General features: G+C 39.2%; 1 protein-coding gene across 3 annotated transcripts in view; it reads left to right on the top strand.

Moving 5' to 3' along the window:
* Window positions 1-25,019, top strand: part of PATJ (PATJ crumbs cell polarity complex component) — a 308,551-nt gene that overhangs the window by 60,214 nt on the left and 223,318 nt on the right. For all 3 annotated transcript variants that reach the window (XM_070405247.1, XM_070405248.1, XM_070405249.1), the window contains exons 15-17: window positions 7,633-7,767; window positions 13,229-13,390; window positions 16,824-16,955. In XM_070405247.1, the coding sequence (XP_070261348.1) occupies window positions 7,633-7,767; window positions 13,229-13,390; window positions 16,824-16,955 (429 nt within the window). The remainder of the gene's footprint in view (window positions 1-7,632; window positions 7,768-13,228; window positions 13,391-16,823; window positions 16,956-25,019) is intronic.

Here is a 25,019-nt window from a genome sequence, read left to right on the forward strand (position 1 = left end):
TTTCTCCTTACAATATGTAAAGGAAACTAGCTTATCAAAACCCATTTTACAGATGAGAATACTAAAGTTTGCTCCAAATTGTACAGCTAGATAATAGCAGAGGCAGGTTACAGCTTAGAGCACATTCATTAATTCCTTCCTTCCTGAAATACTTACTGAACTCCGACAGTATCCCACACTTCTACCAACTGGGGAAAACAAAATGGAAAAGTTCCCATAGAGCTTGGATTGTGGGCTTGGGTAGAGGCCTGATAATAAACAAAAATAACTCAGTAAGATGGTTGTATATAGTAAGAAGTGATGCAAAGGAACAAACAGGGTGGTCCGAGCACACCTGGGGTGGAGCACTTTAGAGAGAGCCAGGAAGAGGCTCTTTGGCTGAGGCACAAAGGATGAGAACAGGTGAGTTGGGAAACAGGTGGTCAGTAGGAAGGGGCTGGCACGTGCGAGGAACGGAAGTTGTTTCAGAGTGTCTGGGTCAAACCAAGTAAGGAGACAAGTGTTGTCCATTGAGGCAGGTGCTTTAGGACCTCAAGATCCACCGTGGTAAGCCTGGGCTTTGTCATCAGTGTCAGTTAACAGCAGTGGAAGGATTTAAGCAGGGTAGCGTCTTATCTGAGGTCAAAGCTGCAGGTTTTTCCTCTGCCCCATCAACTTTCTGATTAGGAAAATCATGTTTCATGGCTCTCATTGGTGTTCCTAAGGCTCTAGCTGTCTGTAGATGGTCACTCCGGTTACCACCCCCTAGCCACCACCCTTGAAGGGATTATGGTTCAAGAAGCATCTTCATATATTGTGGGCCAGTGGAGTTGTGGGGGAAAAGTGTGCTGAAAGTACTTTACAGTGGCTTGAGCATTAGCTGTACTGCTTCTAGGAAGCTGTTAATCATGACACAAGAATGGTTTTCCCGCATCTGGGGAGACTTGCACTTTTAGGGATGGCTTTGTTGGCAACTGTTTACTATTACGATAATCACAGCATTGTGAGGAAGAAGCATTAAAGTTCATTCCAGTGACCTTTCTGCTGGCCATCAATTGTGATATGGAGTGAGCATTAGCAATATGTCTACTGTGGGAAACAAAAATATCAGTTCCTGTTCTCTGGTTTTGACAAGACAGACTGACAAATTTCACTTTATTTCCTTTCTAAATCATATTCTCTGGATTTAGAGAATATGATTTAGGAAGGGCATTAAAATGTGAGTTTCCTTTTCATTATATATGAGTAAATACAATTTTTAAAAAAAATATGTTTTTATTGATTTTATTAGAGAGAGGAAGGGAGAGGGAGAGAGATATAGAAACATTGATGAGAGAGAAACATGCTCCCTACTGGAGATCGAGCTCGAAACCCCGGCGTGTGCCCTGACTCAGAATCGAACCGTGACCTCCTGGTTCATAGGTTGACAACCACTGAGCCACGCCAGCCAGGCACCTTTCATTTTTTAATATGTGGAAACTGAGTGTCAGGCAGATAAAGTGACTTGCCTAAGATCAATGTAGCTAGTAAGTGGGAAAATCAGAAAACAAATCAAGAGTTACAGTATTTGGCTTCTAAATCTGTGCCATTTTTTATGCTTTTGAGTAGATAATATATGGGCAAAACAAAAATAAATAGTATATGGGCAAAATTTAAAAGTTACTGAAGTATGCACTGCAAAAAGTAAGCTTTCCTCTCAGCCCACTCCCCCTGTGCTCCTCCCCAGAGGCAACCAAACTCTGTTACAATTCTCAAACATGGAATCGTACGCTTTGCTGGTCAAATAACTATGGAAACAGTGGTTATCAACTAGGACATCAGAAACATCAGGGGACCTTTTTCAAAATACTAAAGGCCCTATTTGTTCCTCGGAGCAGGACTCTGATTCTGTCGGTTTGGAGTGAGGTCCCTGAAGGAAATTGTGATGCCTTCCTTGCCTCGCTCCATTGAGAATTATTGCTCAGGTGTTGCTAAAATGCCTTATGTGTATTTAAGGAGGGAGGTGTTACTTCTTCAAGACAGATGAACAGAGTTTATTGGGAGGATGGCATTTGAACTATACTCTGAAAAAATGGGTTTGCAGAAATAGGAACAATTGATTTTCTTTTTCTTTTTTATTGCTTAAAGTATTACAAAGGGTATGACATATGTGTCCTTTTTTTTTCCCCTGCCCTTGACAATCCCCTGACCTCCCCTACCCCCCAGTGTCTTATGTCCGTTGGTTATGCTTATATACATGCATACAAGTCCTTCGGTTGATCTCTTACCCCCCTCCCTCCTGCCTCCCAACCCTCCCCGGCCTTCCCGCTGCAGTTTGACAATCTGTTTGAGGCAGCTTTGCCTCTGTATCTATTATTGTTCAAAAGTTTATAGTGGTCTCTATTATCCATGAATGAGTGAGATCATGTGGTATTTTTCCTTCATTGACTGGCTTATTTCACTTAGCATAATGCTCTCCAGTTCCATCCATGCTGTTGCAAATGGTAAGAGTTCCTTCTTTTTTACAGCAGCATAGTATTCCATCGTGTAGATGTACCACAGTTTTCTAATCCATTCATCTACTGATGGGCACTTAGGCTGTTTCCAGATCTTAGCTATGGTGAATTGTGCTGCTATGAACATCTGGGTGCATATATCCTTTCTGATTGGTGTTTCTGGTTTCTTGGGATATATTCCTAGAAGTGAGATCACAGGGTCAAATGGGAGTTCCATTTTTAGTTTTTTGAGGAAACTCCATACTGTCTTCCATAGTGGCTGCACCAGTCTGCATTCCCACCAGCAGTGTACGAGTGAGGAACAATTGATTTTCCAGGTGGAGGAAATATCATGAGTAAAGGGCGAGATAGAGACATAAGTGCAAAGTGTTAGATCACGTGTCAAAAGCTCAGATATCACATGGGCCACACAGTAACATAAATGATATAAATGAAGTGATAAGTGACAACTGACACTTGACCTTGGTGTTAGGAAACTGAAGAGAACCTTTAATATATTTCCGTATGACAGAGCACATACTGTGCACGTTTTGAGCCTCCAGGATTAAAATTTTAGATGAGTGAGAAAGACTAATATATAAATCAAGCTCTAATGCAGTGGTTCTCAACCTGTGGATCGCGACCCCTTTGGTCGAACAACCCTTTCACAGGGGTCGCCTAAGACCATCCTGCATATCAGATATTTACATTACGATTCATAACAGTAGCAACATTACAGTTATGAAGTAGCAACGAAAATAATTTTATGGTTGGGTCACAACATGAGGAACTGTATTTAAAGGGCCAGAAGGTTGAGAACCACTGTTCTAATGGATGGCTTGATTGTCTTGCATAGTCTGAGTGAACACACCTAACTTTGGAGGTCATTATGCTATGTTTCACCCTTAATTTAAAAGTTGTAGCCTCATTCTTGGGGAGTTTGTTTTTCGTTTGTGGTATATATAGTACCTCTTTCACCCTAATCTCTAAAAAATAAATGGCTATTTAATATCAGAACTAATCATGGGGTTCTTTCTGTTCCATTTTATTTTGAGTTCATCAATTTTAGAAGCATTCTCCCCCATCCCACTGACATATTCATTCCTTTCCAGAATTTCGACCCCCATCTCCCCCGAAGCAACATTATTCATATTCCCACTTGAGTGTTTTGATATCTTGTTGTAGGGTCCTAAAAGTAGAGCTTTTAGCAAAATGAATGAGCTGTGGTTTATTTCATGACAAGTCTTTCCAACTCATGGGTTGAAGGCCTATAGGTTTCTTGATCACATTTGATTTTTATCATCTTAGCACTGACAGTAAATCACACCATGGTCACACGTTCCTTGGATACATTTCCTTGCATCCTTTACTTGTCATATCAGAATCATGACAGTCCTGCTGTTCATTAGCCTTTTCAACTTCAATAGGACCCCATGCAAAGCACATTGACTAAGCATCAAAAAGAGTAATATGCGATGTGTGTGAAGACATCAATCATCTGTCTGTTGCACCCGCTCCTGTCATTTTAGCACTTTCCGCTCTCTCTCTAAGAACCCAGATACCAAAGGGGTGGACAACTGAGAGAGGCAGATGAAATGGTTGATTTGTTTAGTTGCTAAATGCAGCTGAGACAGGTAATTAAACAGCCCTGCTCCTGCAGAGAAGCCTGCAGCAATGTAATGCGAAGTCTCAGAAACCCAGCTGTACTCAGATTTAGATTCAGAACTAATATTAGGTAAGCCCCTTTCAGATTGACAGATTTTGTAAACGTCATTTCTGGTTTATTTGCTCAGCATGATTAGAGATGGAGCATGTGTGTCTCGCTCATGGTTTAAAGTTACTAGGGAGCATGTGGTGATTATAGATACATGCTGGAATAGCCCAGAAGGGCAGAGACTTGTGTCTGGTGGGCAAGGGATTCCATGGTTAAGCCTCTGCTGCTCCTCAGTGCTTCAACCAATTCTTGATGTCACTTATTCCATGGATGTGGCTCAACCGTGTGAATGGAGCAGGGTTGGTAGAGGGCTGGAATAGGAGATTGGAATCAGTTCTCTCCTTAATCCTTTTCTTTTTTATGGGAGACACATTCTGTATAATAAAAGGCTAATATACAAATTGTCTCCTTGACCAGGAGTTTGACCAGGGGGCAGGGCTGGCCGGCCAACCTCCCGAGTCCCCTCCCGCTGGCCGGCCCAGCCCAATCGGACCGATCAGGGCGGGCTGGCTGGACCCTACCCATGCAGGAATTCGTGCATTGGGCCTCTAGTTATTAAATAAATAGCAAACATCTCTCTCTCTCTCTCTCTCTCTCTCTCTCTCCCTCTCTCCTCTCTCTCTCTCTCTCTCTCTCTCTGTACAATGTGTTTGTTTTAATTTGTTGCATTTATTTCTATGCAGAAATTGCTACCACTACCTACTCAGTTATTGAAAACTTAGCAATTAATTCTTTTCACTTACAGGGCATCACCCAGCAGGGTCTTTGTAGGGCTAAAATGTTCTTATCCTTCAAGTCTCACCTTAAATGTGTCCTCATCTCTGTGAAACCTACTCTGACCAACTTTCCATAATGGCCCGCACCAATTACGTCTGATATCTCGACCTCTATTAGTTCCTTCATAGCACTTGTCACAATTAGTAATTATTTGTTTATTTTTCACTTGTTTGGTGGTGAGTTGTTTGTTTACTTATTTGTTTGCATGTATCTGTTTTCTCTCTTGCTTGTTTATTGTCTGTCTCCACACTAGATGTTAGTTCCATGAGGGTAGAGATTGTTTCTTTCGTTCATTCTATAATTCCAGCTCATAACTCAAATCCTTGCGCATAGTTTATATCCTATAAATATATGCTAGATAGCATGCTCAAATGAGATTGCAGATGAATGGTATGCTGGTAAAACCTAGCTCTCAAAAAGGAAAAAAAAAAAGCAGTTTTAATTTGTAGCAGTTACCCATACCTATGGTATAAACAGTGTCACCATGATAGTATTCAAGCTACTCAACTGATGTCACTGAAACCACTGAGTTGGGAAATGCAATTGTGAATTGCATTTCATTGTTTTAGGTTTCTCTGTGGGAGCAGGACTTTTATTACTCATTCCAGCTGCATTTAGCAACTGAACAAATCATCGTTTCATCTTTTTCAATTGTTCACTCCTTCAGTGGTCTCTTAAGTTTTTAGAGAGTATTTCTACCATACATATATGACAGATAGAAGCATTTCAAGAACATGGATAAAATATATTAAAAATAATTAGGAAGTGATAGATTTTGAGTACATTTATTACATTTGAGTATTTTATTACATTTATTTTAATATTTATTTAATTGTAACTTTATATAATCTAATTTTTAATAATAGGTATATTTAATAACTAGCTTGCAAAATTCCTGAAAATTGAATAATCTGCTATTAGGAGCAGGCTTCAGCACCCCACTAGAGATGACTTATGTGTGGGTAGACCCACTGACCACTCTGCCCTAGTGTTTGGTTCATAAACAGAAGAAGAGAGTTGGCCTAGATGGGTGGGTAAATTGTAATTACAGAAACATTTCTCAGAGAATTTTTATTCACCTTTTACTACTCAAGAAGATGACATTAATGTCTCCTCCTAGCTTGGTATACAGATTTGGTACAATGACTAGACAAGAGAATAAGGTGGCAGCAGTGAGAAATAAAGAAATCAGAAAGAGGGAATAAGAGCTATTTCTTAGCTCACATACTCTGAGTCTTCCATTTAGAGTGCTAGACCATCTTATTGCCAGAGGTGGCTGTCGAATGTGAGGTACTTAGTGGTCAAGAGCACTTACTTTTCAGAAAATTAGCTCAAGGCCAACAGTCATTTATGCCTATTTGAAGTCATTGAGGTCTTAGTCAGCTGGACTGCTTGCCACTTCAGATTTGTCTGTCTGTCTGTAGTGGGATGGAAATGAACCCCAGGTGGTGTCTGAGGCAAGGCCTGTGGAACTCTGAGGTCTCAGAGCAGATGACTAATGGGAGGTGACAAGCTCAGAGGTCACAGAGAATAGGGAATATGAGGGAAAAAGCCAATATGAGGGAAAGATGCATTGCCATCTTGTGTGGGGCTTTCTCTTTATCAAGTATACAGTGAGAGGTAGACCTGGTATTTGTAGATACACAGACTATTGATATAGGAAGTAGAAATCATAATTAGAACCATTTGCCATATTTGAATTTATAGAGCCACTGAAATTTTGAGTGCTCATTTAAATAATTGACTAAGAAAGAAGCTAATAATGAGAAATTATTAGCTCAGTCTTTGAAAGTCAAAGGCATGGAATTTGGTGAATGCCTTTGACCTTTGCAGCCAATGACACCAAGACACTCATCTCTTTACATTGGCATTGGCTAGATTCTTAGCTCTTGACTCATTTCTTAGCTCATAAATCCTTTTAAACCAACAGCATCAATCTTAAGATAGAATAATGATTACCTCTCCTATTACACACCCACACCTCTCCACAAATTAGAAGTTGTTTGTATTTAAGAAGGATATCTCAAATGAGGTACCATCTTTCATGGATTAGTTCAAATAATTGTTTTTAACTTAAAAAATTCAATTATAGTCAAATAACATTTAATGAGCCCATGTTTAGTGCCTAGAACTGTTTTAGGGTTTGAGATTATAAAGAGAAATGATACACAGAGAAATGACTGTACTCAAGCAGAGGGAACAATCAAGAAAACAGAAATTTTGAACACAGTCTAGTGCACTGTGATGGCAGTGTGCACAGGGTGGTATTGGAGGCAGATTAACTCAGATATCAGGGAGTGCTTTCTGGAAGTGACACTGTTTTGGTTTTGAAGCATTCGTGGAAGTTAATGAGATGATAAAGAGGGGTTAGGGTGTTCTGGGAGATGGGAAACCCTGCAGAAAAGTGAAATGCAGAATTGATACTGGGAACTTGGGAGGTTGTAGTGCCAGAGCTTAGAACTGAAGGCAGAACTTTGTACGTCTGCTTCTTTATTCTCAGGAAATCTAAAACGAGAACAGGAATGAGAATAAGAAGGCAACCTCATATTTTACTTGAGGCTGGTTTTCCTGTGGATTTTGGTGATCGGACTTAAGGGGTGGGGCTTTTCTGTCAAATACCTGATGGAGGATTAGTAGCCAGATGTGTCCTCATGGTGTTTGATATTATTGCTTTGTATTTTGCTACAGCTCCTGCCCATTCACACTCTGAGGCTTGGCATGGAAGTGGATTCCTTTGATGGGCATCATTATATCTCTTCGATCGTTCCGGGTGGTCCTATTGACACGCTGAGCCTCCTTCAGCCAGAGGATGAGCTTCTTGAGGTAAGATTTATGAGGGACAGACAGGAACTTTTAAGCCCCAGGAACATGTGTTCTCACTGATGTCAATGAAATGTGATCTACTTAGAACAGTGATGGCGAACCTTTTGAGCTTGGCGTGTCAGCATTTTGAAAAACCCTAACTTAACTCTGGTGCTGTGTCACATATAGAAATTTTTTGATATTTGCAACCATAGTAAAATGAAGATTTATATTTTTGATATTTATTTTATATACTTAAATGCCATTTAACAAAGAAAAATCAACCAAAAAAATGAGTTCGCGTGTCATAGGTTCGCCATCACTGACTTAGAATGAAGAAACTTGGTATATTGTGTCCTTCAAGGTAGCTGAGAGATCTTAAATGTTCTCACTACACACAGACACAAATGGTAACTGCAAGATGATGGAATTGTTAACTAACCTTATTGTAATAATTTCACAATATATGTATATAGATCAGATTATCACATTATATACCTTAAACTTACACAATGTTATATGTCAATTATATCTCAGTGAAGATGGAAAAAATAAATAAAAGACAAAAACATTGCCTGGCCAGTGTGGTTCAGTGGTTGAGCCTGGACTCATGCACCAAGAGGTTGCCGGTTCAATTCCTGGTCAGGACACATCCCCAGTAGGGGACATGCAGGAGGCAGCCGATTGATGTTTCTCTCTCATCGATGTTTCTATCTCTCCTTCTCCTTCCTCTCTCTCTAAAAGTCAATAAAAGCATATTTTTAAAAATATAACAGCTTATATAAGGATAAAGGAAGTAGATAATATGCTTTAACTTCATGTTCCCCATCTTTTGGGACTCCTGAGATGTCTGAGCACTTATTTAAATAATTTACTGAGAAATAAGCTAACGTCCTATTTTAGTCTGATAGCATAATTAGTATTTTTTGAGAAAAATTCTTTTTAAGAATCTAATTCATGACCCTTATTTGAAACATGTAGTGACACTTATTTGCATGTTTTGTTAATTATTTCTATTAAGGATTAGAGCTGGGTGACCTCAGGCTTATGTCTTCTTGACTGGTTTTCAGATTGTCTCCTTGGGACGCCCTCCCCACAACATGGCAGCCAATAGTGGGCTCACTCAGGCTCCCCCGCTGCCCTGCAGGCAGACCAATTCTAGAACACTTTTGCTTTGACCTCACTTTCTTGAAAGATTTTGTTAGGTTGAAAGTTTTGTAACTAACACAATGAACAAACCAATGAACACTGAAACCCCTAATTTTACATGTTAGAAAATAAGGCATTGATTTCCTGTAATTTTATACACTGGAAGCCTGATAACTTTAGTTCATGTGTTCTAACTCCCTTTTCACTTAAAAAAAATGCATCACACTCCTTTTTAAGGTCCTAAAAAAAGATGTGGGAAATGATTAAACCTAGAGAAGACTGTATAGAAGAGGCTTTTTTCTCCCAAAAGTTAGGAACCACAAGAAGCCCTACGTTGGGTTTAATAGAATCAGCCTAGTAGCCTTAGCCAAGATTAGAATCACTTGAGCCTTGATTATAGAAATTTCTTTCTAAAATTCATGTTTGCTCAAAGTGGAATGACAAGGATAGCGAGTAGGTTTCTTTTTTTTCTTTTTAAAGCAGGGTCCAGCCATCTAGAAGAGTATTTTTTTTGTGTGTGTGTTAATCCTCACCTGAGGATATTTTTCCATTGTGGTTTTTGTTTTGTTTTGCTTTGCTTTGCTTTTTTTTTTTTTTTTTTTTTTTTTTTTTTAGAGAGAGTGGAGAGGGAGAGACAGAGAGAGAGAAATATTGATGTGAGAGAGACACATGGATTGGTTGCTTCCCACGTGTGCCCAACCAGAGCGGGGGATGGAGCCTGCAACCGAGGTACGTGCCCTTGACTGGAATTGAACCTGGGAACCTTCAGTCCACAGGCCAATGCTCTATCTACTGAGCCAAACTGGCTAGGGCTAGAAGAGTATGTTAATTTCAAAGTCAGAGGGAAAAGTCTTATGAGTAATTGTTGTCAAATTCTGTCATAAGATTGAGAGGGCAGGGTGTTGGAGTCCTATTGTAAAATGTAGTAAGTTAGTTATTTTAGAGTTATTCAAGAAATGATACTGGGATGCTTATTGGCAGACTAAAACCCTAGATATTACTATATCACTTACGGTTTTTTATTTGTTCTGAATTATGTTTTTCTTTCTGATTTGCTGAGCACATGGCATAGCCTTCTGGATATCAGACATGACATTCTGTAGATTGAAGACCATTTGGAAACCATTTCTCTAATATGTACTTGTTAGATATTGAGACATGAGATATATTAGTTTGGGAGATGTGGAAATATGAGCAAAAAACAGTTTTAGTTCACTTTTTTTGTGGTAAAATATACCTAACATATAATTTACATTTTAAGCATTTTTAGTGTATAATTCAGTGGCTTTAAGAATAATTCACTACTAGTTTAGGGTAGGTGATAAAGAAATGTTAGCTGGATCTGAGTAGAGCAAGTATAAGCCATCACAGCCATCAACTGAGTCCTCTGTGCCTTAGCCAAGATTAGAATCCCTTGGGCCTTCGACCTTGTAATAGAATGGGGTGTGATAAGGTAACATGAAAACTTGAATTTATAAGTATACATTTTTGGTGAAAACACTTGGGATATAGTAGAAAGAAGCACAGGCTTGAAAGTCAGAAGAGCTGCTTTTGATTCTGAATTTGCCACAGCTTAACCATGTCCCTTGGCATGTCACATAACTTTGAGAATCAGTTTCTTCATCAATAAATTCCTACTTTACTGTGTGTTTGTGAGGATCTAATGGAGTACCATCCATGTAAACTATTAAGCATTATTTCACTGGGAATATTGGCAATATTCTCACTGGGGAAAGGCATAAACAATCTTTATGGGATAGGATGAGTGAGGGTTGAATGAGGTAACGTAGTGGCACAATACTTGTGCAGTATTATGTACTCTGCAAATGAGTATGTATGTGTGTGTTTTCTAATCACAGTTTGAACAGCTGAGAAGTGGCAGCCCTTAAGAAAGTCTCAAGTTGAAGGGCCTAGAAAAATAGTGTGAACTCTAAAAGAAAAATTGGCTGCTTCTGAGTAACCAAATATAGAAATAATAACAATTTTAAAAATCTCTGTAAAGTTAGCCAGATAAACTCCTGAGCATAAGTGTGTGTGTGTGTGTGTGTGTGTGTGTGTGTGTGTGTGTGTTTAATGTACTCCTTAGAGTTCAAAACAGAAACACAAATATGCTTTGGGGTTAGAACACTGTGCCAAAGCTCAGCCCAGAGCAGCTATTTGCAGCAGCCATAAATCCCCTTAGGTAGGAGCTGGTAATGGGAAATGTGACCAATCCCTTTAGCAATAGAGCGCAGAGAGGAGGACTACCAGGCATGGCTATAATAATTGGAGACAATTCAAATGAATAAATAATGAGCTAAATAAATATTTAAATGTACTCCAAGATGAAAACCTGAAAAGTGTCTTTCTAATTTGCTGAAGTAATGTGAAACACAGACTAACACTGTGTATGGGTAGGATTCCTTCTTTGAGTATATGTGCTTGCTTTATTTTCCTTGTAGGTTACTACCCATTTGGTTGGTTTTAGAACTTTCTGTGCTCTGGCACCAGTTGGCACCATGGACATGGTGTGATCGGAGACGGGTACCTCCTTGCCCACTTTATGTGGTGATTGGCTTGTAATTCTTCCAAGGCAAGCCTTTCATCTGCTGCTGAACGTGCTGTCCCCTGGGCCCCTTCGTCAGTCAGAACGTCTTGGGAGATGATGTTTACTTTTCCACTAGGGCTAGCTCCCCGAAGCACATGCGGGTCTCTTTACTATGTGGTGATTTCTTTGTAAATAATTAAGAGGCAGGGAGATTGTCTGGCCTGATGGCTAAGTGCTTGGTATGTTACAGGCTTGAGAGTGGTTCCAAGGGACAGTTGATTCGGGGCTCAGATCACTTGCTGATGGGATGCTTCCAACAACCCACTGTGCTCTTATTCTCTGAGCAGTGACGGATTTAGTGGAGAGGTTCCTCTCACAAAGGCAGACATTAGCACTGCACCTGCCACAAATTAATGCCAGAAACAGAACGTCTTTAAAACGAATGATGCTGCTGACCCCTCCCAGGAAGTCCCAGAGTTAGATGTGAAAAGATTATTTGTTGCCTGGATTGTGTTCAGGCCTCAGCCTTTTTGGAGCAGCAGACAGATCAGCTTTTTGTGACATTTCGTCAGAACTGGCAAAGCTCCTTGAGCTAAAGTCATATATATGGAAAATTAGAACAGACATCTTTATAAATCATCTTTGGTGCAAAATATTGCTATTGTGCACTAAAAAGAATATGACATTTAGATTTTTTTGGTGATAAGTATTACTCATTAAGGAATAGTTGGTTATCTTTTTTTCTTTTAAACATATAAAACTAGAGGCCTGATGCACAAAATTCGTGCAAGGGGCTTGGCCCTCGTAGCCCTGGCTTCATCTGGAAGGTCATCTGGAAGGAAGTCCGGAAGGTCGTTTGGCTGTCTGGTCTAATTAGCATATTATGCTTTTATTATTATAGATAATTTGAAAACTGACACACTTTCTGCAATTGGTGACTATGTCAGCAGAGCATGTAAGAATAGAAATGCCGAAACCGGTTTGGCTCAGTGGATAGAGCATCGGCCTGCGGACTGAGGGGTCCCAGGTTCGATTCCGGTCAAGGGCATGTACCTGGGTTGTGGGCACATCCCCAGTGGGAGATGTGCAGGAGGCAGCTGGTCGATGTTTCTCTCTCATCGATGTTTCTAACTCTCTATCTCTCTCCTTTCCTCTCTGTAAAAAATCAATAAAAAATAAAAATAAAAAAAGAATAGAAATGATGCAATGATATAGGAACTTTTCTATCGAAGTGACTTTTCTCAGTCTGGTATTAAGAGTTTATGGGATGTGAAAGAAAATTATGAGCTGAGGCTAAATTTTGACAGTAGCCTAGATTTTGTTACCTATACATTGTAACTCAACAGCTTTTAGCAGCCTTAAAATTGGTGTTAATATCTATAGTGTTATTCTTACAAAATGAAAAAGCAAGAGGAAATGGTCTTCAGAAGGCTGTAAGTGATATTGAATGTGTTTAAGGAGAGATGGGTAGAAGTAGATGAGAGAATAGAACATTGGAGTATAGAAAGGAGGAGCCATGGAGGTATGAAATATTAGGCAGATCACATATCCAGTAAAAATTGTACTCTACACCCATTTTATACTTTATTCACCCAAGTTCAATAAAGGTTTAGCCTTAGTTTTTATAAATTTTAAGGATTTCTAATGTTTTTAGTTACTACTAAAATAATGTTAAGTTTAGGCCCTTTGTTTGTAGGGAAAGTAAAACTATATCCTAATTTCATTTTGATAGGTTGATGTAAGCCAGAGATTTTTGTGTTTTTCATCTGGGTCCTCCTTAATTCTGACTTACCCTTGTCTTTCTAGTTCAATGGTGTGCAGCTCTATGGGAAATCTCGCCGAGAAGCAGTCTCCTTTCTTAAGGAAGTGCCACCCCCCTTTACCTTGGTTTGCTGTCGACGGTTGTTTGATGATGAAGCCTCTGTAGATGAGCCAAGGACCACGGCAGCCTCTCTTCCTGAGATGGAGGTACTAAATCAGTGAACCACGGTTCCCACAGGCATGCCCACTCATCAAGGATGCCCCGAAGAGTGTGTTACAATATAAAGAGAGAGAAAATATTCCCCCCCCCCTTTTTTTTTTACTACAGTAGCTCTCAATGACAACAATGCATAGCTTTCAGACTGTTACTTTTCATATAATATCATAAAATTATCCCTTTTTTCCCCCCTTGCAATATTGGTGACATTAATGTGCATGCTCTTGGATTTTAGAGAAGCTTTTTCTAGCATTTGCCTAGGCTCATTGCTTTTGGCTCCCAGTTTAACTCAGTTCATCTTAATCAGTTGAGGACGTTGTTGAATATCTAATGGACTTCCCCTTTTTCAGAGCCTCAAAAATATGAAGATCTATGACCAATTTCGAAGTGAGTCTAAAAATTGCTGTAAAAACCTTCAGAAGGTCAGAGAATAAAATAACACTTTCTATGCTCTTGATACTCTTTTTTTTAAAGAGCATTGTGATTATGAAAACAGTTTCAAGCACATGCTTTGTCATCTTATGCCATTTGTAACCTCATCTTTGATGCCATTTCCACCTTTCCAGACTCTTCTAGATTATAATTCCAGTACCAAAAGTTTAGACACATGGGGCCTTCCCTTTTGCCTATCTATGGTCCGAATTTCAAAACACAGGGACTCTAATCCTGCTCTGTCATGTAATGATTGTGAATCTTTGAGCAAATAACTTGGCTTCTGTTCATATTCTTCCTCTGAAAAGCGGGGGTACTTAGTACTTAGCCATTTCATCAGTTTGTGTGAGGAGGAGATGGAGTAATGTAGGCAAAGTGCTAGTCACATGCCTTGCCCATGCAGAGTGCTCCGTGAAAGTTAGCTCTAGCTATTCTTGACTCCTCCAGTTCACCTATCTTTGTTTTCTGATCTCCTAACAGACATAAGAGTCTAGCATAGCACCATCATAGAGTCACAGATGCATATTTAAACTTGTCTTTACCAAGAAATCGTCAGCTCCTGTGAGCAAAGGACATATCTTAAAATTATTTTGTATCTCATAGTGTTTTCATTCTGTACTGGGCATATAAGAAGTGCTTAGTAGATTACTGATTGAGAATCTTTTTAAAAATGTTTATCTTTAGTGAAGCATACTTCAAAGAAGGGACTCAAATGCCACACTTTTTTGACTCTTGTTTTCTTTACTAAAACTAAATGCGGGTGGTAGCTTACCTCTAAAGCAGCGGTTCTCAACCTGTGGGTTGCGACCCCTTTGGGAGTCGAACGACCTTTTCACAGGGGTCGCCTAAGATCATCGGAAAAATACATATATAATTACATATTGTTTTTGTGATTAATCACTATACTTTAATTATGTTCAATTTGTAACAATGAAATTGGGGGTCACCACAACATGAGGAACTGTATTAAAGGGTTTTGGCATTAGGAAGGTTGAGAACCACTGCCCTAAAGGTTGATAGAAATGCCTTTAATCTAATCTTACAGGGTGTGTAAATCACCAACCGAACTTGCTGACTCTATCCTCCCATCTGTCATACTTTACCACAATGGGTAAACTACAGCTCTGAATTATGCTAAATGTCAGCCTTGCTGCCCATTAGTTGATTGCTTTCCATTCTGTGAATATAGGAGTTATGCAGAATTGATTGTATCAAAATGATATATTTCAGGTTGTAGAATAATATCTTGTATACCTTAAATGCCTTGAAATCCCTATGAACTTCAGTTTTAGAATTGTATGTGTTTTTTTAAAATGCTGGCTCTCTTTTCCATCTGTCTCTTTTTTTCCACACTTATCCCAATGCTATCTTAGGTTCTCAAACTCTATCTGTTTAGGCAGCTCAGCCAAAATTCTAATGATCATTAATCAGTGAGAGTATTAAGTGCCCCAGTAAAACATCAATCATATTGTATTAGCCATTGGAACTTTACTTTTTATTGGAAAGTATGAATGTTTTCTTTATAAGTATCATTTCCTCACATCAGGCTGATATATACAGAGGTTATTGATCCAGAACATTCCCACTAATTTCAAATGTTGTAACTCAAGAACCAAGAAATTGTTCCCATGTTTAGACTTAATCCACCATGGATTGAGTATTGACTTTCCATGTCCTGCAGGGACAGTTTGAGGTCTGGACCAACCCTAATTAAAACGTGTTTGTGTGTTAGCTATGGTGCCTTACTCTTCCATGTTAGAGGAGTTTCCCCCCCAACTTTAATTCCATTAAATTGATTCTCATACAGGTCACTCAAAATGATTTTTGTAGAAATAATACACTTTCATTTTATTTACTAGGATTTCCCAAAGTTTTAAGAAGTCTATTTTTGAAAATTATTATTTAGCCTGTAGCTTTATTAAAAAAGAGTGTCAGGGAAAACCCACTGAAAGATGGATGGTTCATTAATGTATGATCAAATATTTGTCGAGAAGCTGTTGTGAGCCAGGTACTATTGTGGGTTGAGTGGATAACATGGTTAACTCTATGGTAGCCTGCAGAGTTTTCATTCTAGCTTGTTGCTAGGGTTACAAAGAAAAAGATAATTCTTGAGCTTCAGGTAGAAACTCAGAGTACTTTAGGAAAGTTAAATCATATAAAAAACCCCGACTATATGGTACTATAAATAGTATCAAGACAGAAGGTTGGAGCAGCTACTCTTGCTCTGCATAGTTGACTCATTGAACCTGTATCATTTAATTTCCTAGAATTCCATATGGCAGTGACTCTTCTCCCTGAAAGAAGGGGAAGCCTGGAATAGGAGGACCTGGGGGAGTGAGGTCAGGGGAAATAACCAAGGACAGTGGACTGGGTAGTTGTGACAATCTACTTCCTCCAAGATGAGATTTTCATTATTTCAACTTAGTAATTTTTATGTTTTTAGATTTGCATGATTCCCAAAGACTTGGATTTTTCCCCACCTTATTTTTCTAGTAAAGTCTTTCCTTGAAAACTTCTAGGAGTCAACAGAAGTGGTTTCCCATGTCCTGGTTTCTCTCTGTGTTAGCATCTTTCTTTGTCTCTTACTATAACTGCAAATTCAGGTATTGCTACTTAAATATCTTTTAAGCTTTGACTTTGTATGATGTTTTCATTTTTCCTTAAATTGCATATTTTTCCTTTTATGCTTCTAATGGGATGACAGAACTCATTGAAGTATAAGAGGTCAGTGTTAATACTTTGAATGAAATGGGTACTTTACATTAAAAAAAACTATATGAACAATCTGCATATTAAGTGCTTGAATTTTCATGAAGATCTTATATTAGAATATATATGCCTCAGTGCATGACCCTTTAAACAGATTAGAAATAAAAACTATGCATGCCAAAGAGAACCCCCAGTTTGAGAAGCAGCTATGAGATTCCTGACATGTTCTTTTCAGAATTGAAAGGACAGTGTTTGAAGCATATATGTTCTTTTGTATTTCAGGCTGATCACAATGTAGATGTCAACACTGAAGAAGATGATGATGGGGAATTAGCACTATGGTCTCCTGAAGTCAAGATTGTTGAACTAGTAAAAGATCATAAAGGCTTGGGATTCAGCATTTTGGATTATCAGGTATAAGAACCTCTGTAGAGTTTTTTGGAGTGATTAGTTTGTATTAACATTATATAAAGTAGTAATCGTTTTAAGGCACCCATTGACTTAGGCAAAACTGAATGTTTTGATGTAGGTAGTTCCTGTCCAAAGATGAGGTGTCATATTTTGCATTGTTAGCTTGACAATTGAGCATTCAGTTTGGTTGCTTTTAGTATATTTAGAGTTGTGCAGCCATCACCACAGTCTAATTTTAGAACATTTTCATCACCCCCAAAAGAAACCTTATGCATATTAGTAGTTATTCCCAATTCTACTCCTCTCCCTCCCCTTCACATGGAGGTATTTGTAGTTTTGCTTACCTATTAATCTCATTGAGCTTAATTAAGTAGAAATGTGAAATTTCTACTTGGTAAAATTATAATTTACATTTAATAATGGGGCACATAATATTTATGTATCTATATCTACCCCAAATATGACTAGGGTAAAATGACTGATGCATTTGGGGGAGGAGGTGGAAGGTCACAATAAGACACCTATATGCTTACCAGCTTACTAGTTTATAGAACTTTTAGAGCTTCTGATTATTATGGGGTATTAAAACTGCTGGCAAGAGATCTCTCACTTTTTTAAGTTGCATATTTTAATACATTTGTGCTGCCTAAACACATTGTGGTTTAATAAAGCAAAAAGTCTTCTATCAGAGCACATAAAATGCCAAGAGATATAAAAATCAATACTTTTGTTTTTAATATAATAAGGCAATCGGGAATAGATTAAAAGGAAAATATTTTAAGCAATATGTAAGACATTAAATTCCATATTTTGGCATTGTGATTTAAGATTACTGAAATAGATTATATCTCTTTCATTTTTGCTGCCTTATTTCTGTGCCAGATAACCTTCTTCGTTATTAGAACTTCTCTTTGGAATATTATTGAATTATGAGTTGTTGATTTCAAATAATGCACATTTTGGGAAATATTTTTATAAAAATATTAATACTATAAGATCCTGGAAGTTTATATATTGGTTTATATTAGTGGATATAATACAAATGGCTGGTATATACTATTTTCCTCCCCAATGTAGTTCTATTACCTAGCACATGGTAGGTGATTAATAAATACTTGCAGAATGATTGCATAAAGTGTAGGTTAGCCTAAATTAACTGGGACTAAATGAACACATTCAGTGGGGTTTCTTTTTTTTTTTTTTTTTTTTTTAAATCTTTATTGTTCAGATTATTACATTTGTTCCTCTTTTTTCCCCCCATAACTCCCCTCCTTCCAGCTCCCACCCCACCCTCCACCCTCACTCCCCACCCACTGAGTTCATCCATTGGTGCATGATTTTTGTCCAGTCACTTCCCGCATCTCCCACACCCCTTTTCCCCCAAGAATAGTCAGTCCATTCCCTTTCTATGTCCCTGATTCATTATAGTCACCAGTTCATTCTGTACATCAGGTTATTTATTCACTTGATTCTTAGATTCATTTGTTGATAGATGCATATTTGTTGTTCATAATTTGTATCTTTACCTTTTTCTTCTTCTTCCTCTTCTTAAAGGATACCTTTCAGCATTTCATATAATACTGGTTTGGCGGTGATGAACTCCTTTAGTTTTTCCTTATCTGTGAAGCTCTTTATCTGACCTTCAATTCTGAATGATAGCTTTGCTGGATAAAGTAATCTTGGTTGTAGGTTCTTGGTATTCAGCACTTTGAATATTTCTTGCCATTCCCTTCTGGCCTGCAAAGTTTCTGTTGAGAAATCAGCTGACAGTCGTATGGGTATTCCCTTGTAGGTAATTGAGCCTCTTTCTCTTGCTGCTTTTAAGATTTTCTCTTTGTCTTTTGCTCTTGGCATTTTAATGATGATGTGTCTTGGTGTGGTCCTCTTTGGATTCCTTTTGTTTGGGGTTCTCTGCGCTTCTTGGACCTGTAAGTCCATTTCTTTCTCCAGGTGGGGGAAGTTTTCTGCCATTATTTCTTGAAATAGGTTTTCAATATCTTGCTGTCTCTCATCTTCTGGCACTCCAATGACTCTGATATTAGTCTGCTTAAAGCTGTCCCAGAGGCTCCTTACACTATCTTCACACTTTCGGATTCTTTTTTCATTTTGCTTTTCCAATTGGGTGTTTTTTGTCGAATCTTTGGTTTGATTCTTGTCCTCCTCTGGTCTGCTATTGGGTATAATATTCTTTATTTCAGTCCATGTATGCTTACTTTCTAATTTCTTTATCGTAGCATCGAGGGTCTCATTAGTTTTCGTGAGGCTCTGCACAAATTTATGGCAAGCCCTCAAAATTGCGATTCTTAGCTCCATATCCTCCATTTCTGTCATGTTTTTTTGTCTCCGCATCTTTTATGCTTTCTTGGTGCACCCCCTTGTGGTCTCTGTGCGCAGTCTTGTTCTAGCCAAGCCTTAATTGTTGTAGTTAACACTAGAGGGATTTGACCACCAGGCCGACTGGCTGTGGAAATCAGCTGTGGGAAAACTTCAGTCCTCAGAGGAGGTGCTAGTCCAGCCCTTGCCTGAGGCGATCGGCAAATGGCTGTGCGCAGGGTTTGGGCGGGGCGGGCTCAACAGGGCGGGGGATGGGGGGGGGAGGGAGCAGCTATGGCCACTCTCAGTCCGTCCCCAGGGGCTCTGCCTCTCTGTCCCAGCAATCGCTGCAAACCTCGGAGGGGCCGTAGCCAGACAGTCCCGCTTCTCCCGTTTGAGTCTGGGTCCCTAGAGACTCGCCCGGATCTGTAGCCCAGAGTCTGAGACTCACTCCTGATTGAAAACGACAATCGCGCCCTCAGCCGCCAGCCCGCTTTGCTCGCGCACCCTCACCACCGCACCGCCGTACCTTTAAATTTTCCACACTGCGCCTCCGCTGAGCGTCGGAATGCTGTTGTTTTTGCTTCTAGTTGAAGAGACTCTCCTCAGCCAGCCTTCCTGTGGTTCTGGTTGATGTCCGCTCCGACTTTTAGTTGTATTTTTGAAGTGGTTGTCCACGGCGGCAGTCTCCGGTGTTTACCTATGCCGCCATCTTCGATTCCTCTCCTCAGTGGGGTTTCTTAACCATTTTGATAATTGGGATGTAGTTAAGAACAGCAGTCACCAGCCTTTTGGACCTCGCGGACCACCGGTTGGCAATTGCTGGTTTAAAAGATACCTTTCAGATGTGGTCTTAGATATTTAGCTAAATTTCCCTTATTATTGGAATCTATCTATCTATCTAACTATCTATCTATCTATCATCTATCTATCTTTGTACTCTTATATAATACTAGAGGCCTGGTGCACGAGTTCGTGCACTGGTGGGGTCCCTCGGCCTGGCCTGTGTCCTCTGCAATCCGGGAACCCTCGGGGGATGTTGGATAGCTGGTTTCGGCCCAATCCTCGCAAGCCCAATCCAGACAGGAGGGAGCCCGGTCCCCATAGGCCTGATGCAGACAGGAGGGAGCCCAATCATGTGCATTGAGCATCTGTCCCCCGGTGGTCAGTGCGCATCATGGCAACCATTCATTTGGTCGTTTGGTCATTTGGTCACTTAGGCTTTTTTTTTTTTTTTTTAAATATATTTTATTGATTTTTTACAGAGAGGAAGGGAGAGAGAGAGAGAGAGTTAGAAACATCGATGAGAGAGAAACATCGACCAGCTGCCTCCTGCACATCTCCCACTGGGGATGTGCCCACAACCCAGGTACATGCCCTTGACCGGAATCGAACCTGGGACCTTTCAGTCCGCAGGCCGATGCTCTATCCACTGAGCCAAACCGGTTTCGGCTGGTCGCTTAGGCTTTTATATATATAGATATCATAATGGTTGTTTTATCCTGTTAAATGACATTATCTGCAAGTTTTATACTTTGAATGTTGCACATTTAAAGCAGACAAGTGCTTCAGACATTTTTTAAAAAACTTCAGTAAAATACGAAAAGAAAAACTTGATAGTCCTTAGTAATTTAATCCCTACTTAACAGAAACATTTCCTTTTTTTTTTTAATCCTCGCCAAGGATATATTTTTTTTTTTTTTTTTTCGCTTAAAGTATTACAAAGGGCCGAAACCGGTTTGGCTCAGTGGATAGAGCGTCGGCCTGCGGACTGAAGGGTCCCGGGTTCGATTCCGGCCAAGGGCATGTACCTGGGTTGTGGACACATCCCCAGTAGGAGATGTGCAGGAGGCAGCTGATAGATGTTTCTCTCTCATCGATGTTTCTAACTCTCTATCTCTCTCCCTTCCTCTCTGTAAAAAATCAATAAAATATATTTAAAGTATTACAAAGGGTATTACATAAGTGTCCTTTTTTCCCCCCCGCCCTTGACAAACCCCTACCCTCCCTTACCCCCCAGTGTCTTATGTCCATTAGTTATGCTTATATGCATGCATACAAGTCCTTCGGTTGATCTCTAACTCCCCTCCCTCCTGCCCCCCAACTCTCTCTGGCCTTCCCACTGCAGTTTGACAGTCAGTTTGAGGCAGCTCTGCCTCTGTATCTATTATTGTTCAAAAGTTTGTAATGGTCTTTATTATCCATGAATGAGTGAGATCATGTGGTATTTTTCCTTCATTGACTGGCTTGTTTCACTTAGCATAATGCTCTCCAGTTCCATCCATGATGTTGCAAATGGTAGGAGTTCCTTCTTTTTAACAGCAGCATAGTATTCCATCGTGTAGATGTACCACAGTTTTCTAATCCATTCATCTACTGATGGGCACTTAGGCTGTTTCCAGATCTTAGCTATGGTGAATTGTGCTGCTATGAACATCTGGTTACATATATCCTTTCTGATAGGTGTTTCTGGTTTCTTGGGATATATTCCTAGTAGTGGGATCACAGGGTCAAATGGGAGTTCCATTTCCAATTTTTTGAGGAACCTCCATACTGCCTTCCATAGTGACTGCACCAGTCTGCATTCCCACCAGCAGTGCACAAGTGTTCCTTTTTCTCCACATCCTCTCCAGCACTTGTCGTTTGTTGATTTGTTGATGATGGCCATTCTGACAGGTGTGAGATGGTACCTCATTGTTGTTTTGATTTGCATCTCTCGGATGATTAGTGACTTTGAGCATGTTTTCATATGTCTCTTGGCTTTCTGAATGTCCTCTTTTGAAAGGTGTCTATTTAGATCCTTTGCCCATTTTTTGATTGGATTGTTTATCTTCTTTTTGTTAAGTTGTATGAGTTCCCTATAAATTTTGGAGATTAAGCCCTTATCAGATATGACGTTGGCAAATATGTTTTCCCAAGAGGTGGGTTTTCTTGTTGTTTTGTTGATGGTTTCTTTTGCTGTGCAGAAGCTTTTTATTTTGATGTAGTCCCATTTGTTCAGTTTCTCTTTAGTTTCAACTGCCCTAGGAGCTGTATCAGTGAAGAAATTGTTTTGGCATAAGTCTGAGATTTTGTTGCCTTTGTATTCTTCTAGAATTTTTATGGTTTCCTGTCGTACATTTAAGTCCTTTATCCATTTTGAGTTTATTCTTGTGTATGGTGTAAGTTGGTGGTCTAGTTTCATTTTCTTGCATATATCTGTCCAATTTTCCCAACACCATTTATTGAAGAGACTATCTTGGCTCCATTGTATGTTCATGCCTCCTTTGTCAAAAATTAATTGAGCATATTGGTTCGGGCTAATTTCTGGACTCTCTATTCTATTCCACTGGTCTATATGTCTGTTCTTGTGCCAGTACCAGGCAGTTTTGAGAACAGTGGCTTTGTAATACAGTTTGATATCTGGCATTGAGATCCCACCTACTTTGTTCTTTCTCAGGATCGCTGCAGCTATTCGGGGTCTTTTTTTATTCCAGATGAATTTTTGGAGAGTTCGTTCTAGATCTTTGAAGAAGGCCATTGGTATTTTAATGGGAAGTGCGTTGAATTTATAGATTGCTTTGGGTAGTATGGACATTTTAATGATGTTGATTCTACCAATCCAAGAACATGGTATGTTCTTCCATCTGTTTATGTCTTCCTCTATCTCTTTTTTCAACGTCCTGTAGTTTTCTGAGTAGAGGTCTTTAACCTCTTTAGTTAAGTTTATTCCTAGGTATCTTAATTTTTTTGGTGCGATGGTAAATGGGATTGTTTTTCTAATCTCTCTTTCTGAAAGTTCACTATTGGTGTATAGAAATGCCTCAGATTTCTTGGGGTTAATTTTGTATCCTGCTACATTGCCAAATTCATGTATTAAGTCTAGTAGCTTTTTGATGGAGTCTCTAGGGTTTTGTATGTATAATATCATGTCATCTGCAAATAAGGACAGTTTTACTTCCTCTTTTCCAATTTGGATGCCTTTTATTTCTTCTTCTTGCCTAATTGCAATGGCTAATACTTCCAGTACTATGTTGAACAGGAATGGTGAGAGTGGGCATCCCTGTCTTGTTCCTGTTCTTAGGGGAAATGGTGTTAGTTTTTGACCATTGAGTATGATGTTGGCTGTGGGCTTGTCATATATGGCTTTTATTATGTTGAGGTATGATCCTTCTATTCCCACCTTTCTGAGAGTTTTTATCAAAAATGGGTGTTGGATTTTGTCGAATGCTTTTTCTGCATCAATTGATATGACCATGTGGTTTTTTTCTTTCAATTTGTTTATGTGATGTATCACATTTATTGATTTACGGATGTTGTACCATCCTTGCATCTCTGGGATAAATCCTACTTGGTCATGGTGTATGATCCTTCTGATGTACTGCTGGATCCGATTTGCTAAGATTTTGTTGAGGATTTTGGCATCTATGTTCATGAGGGATATTGGCCTGTAATTCTCTTTCATTGTGATGTCTTTACCTGGTTTTGGTATTAGGGTGATGCTGGCTTCATAGAATGAGCTTGGAAGTGTTCCTTCCTCTTGAATTTTTTGTAGTAGTCTGAGGAGGGTAGGTTTTAGTTCTTCCTTGAATGTTTGGTAGAACTCCCCTGTGAAGCCGTCTGGCCCTGGGCTTTTGTTTGCTGGAAGCTTTCTGATGACTGCTTCAATTTCTTCCATAGTTATTGGCCTATTGAGGTTTTTAGATTCTTCCTGATTGAGTTTTGGAATGTTGTATTTTTCTAGGAATTTGCCCATTTCCTCCAGGTTGTCTAGTTTGTTGGAGTAGAGTTGCCCGTAGTATTGTTTAACAATCATTTGTATTTCTGTGGGGTCTGTTGTTATTTCGCCTCTATCATTTCTGATTTGGTTTATTTGGGACCTTTCTCTTTGCTTCTTGGTGAGCCTGGCGAGGGGTTTGTCAATCTTGTTTATCCTTTCAAAGAACCAGCTCTTGGTTTCATTGATTTTCTGTATTGTTTTTTTGGTCTCTATGTCATTGATTTCTGCTCTAATCTTTATTATCTCCTTCCTTCTGCTCACTCTGGGGTTTTCTTGTTGCTCTCTTTCTAATTCTTTGAGTTGTAGAGTTAGATGATTAACTACCATTTTTTCTTGTTTTTTGAGATAGGCCTGTAGAGCTATAAACTTCCCTCTCAGGACTGCTTTCATTGTGTCCCAGAGGTTTTGGATTGTTGTGTTTTCATTGTCATTAGTGTCCAGGATGTTTTTAATTTCTTCTTTGATGTCATCAGTAACCCAATCAATATTTAATAACATGCTATTCAGCTTCCAAGTGTTTGAGTATTTTGGGTTGTTTTTATTGTAGTTTATTTCTAACATTATGCCATCGTGGTCTGAGAAGATGCTTTTTATGATCTCAATCTTCTTGAATTTGTGGAGACTTTGCTTGTGACCCAATATGTGGTCTATTTTTGAATATGTCCCATGAGCACCCGAGAGGAATGTATATTACGCAGCTGTGGGGTGTAGTGTTCTGAAGATGTCAATTAAGTCCATCTGATCTAGTGAGTCATTTAGGATTGCTGTTTCTTTGCTGATTGTTTGTCTAGCGGATTTATCCAGTGATGTCAGTGGTGTATTAAAGTCCCCTACTATGATTGTGTTATTGTCAATATCTCCCCTGATATCTTCCAGAAGTTTTCTTATGTATGTGGGTGCTCCTGCATTGGGTGCATATATGTTTACCAGGGTTATATCTTCTTGTTGTATTGATCCCTTTAGTATTATGAAGTGGCCTTCCTTATCTCTGGTTA

The sequence above is a fragment of the Myotis yumanensis genome, unplaced genomic scaffold (genome assembly GCF_028538775.1).
Source record: "Myotis yumanensis isolate MYYU_CA2020_CCGP unplaced genomic scaffold, mMyoYum1.0.hap1 SCAF_2, whole genome shotgun sequence".
NCBI classification, from domain to species: Eukaryota; Metazoa; Chordata; class Mammalia; order Chiroptera; family Vespertilionidae; genus Myotis; species Myotis yumanensis.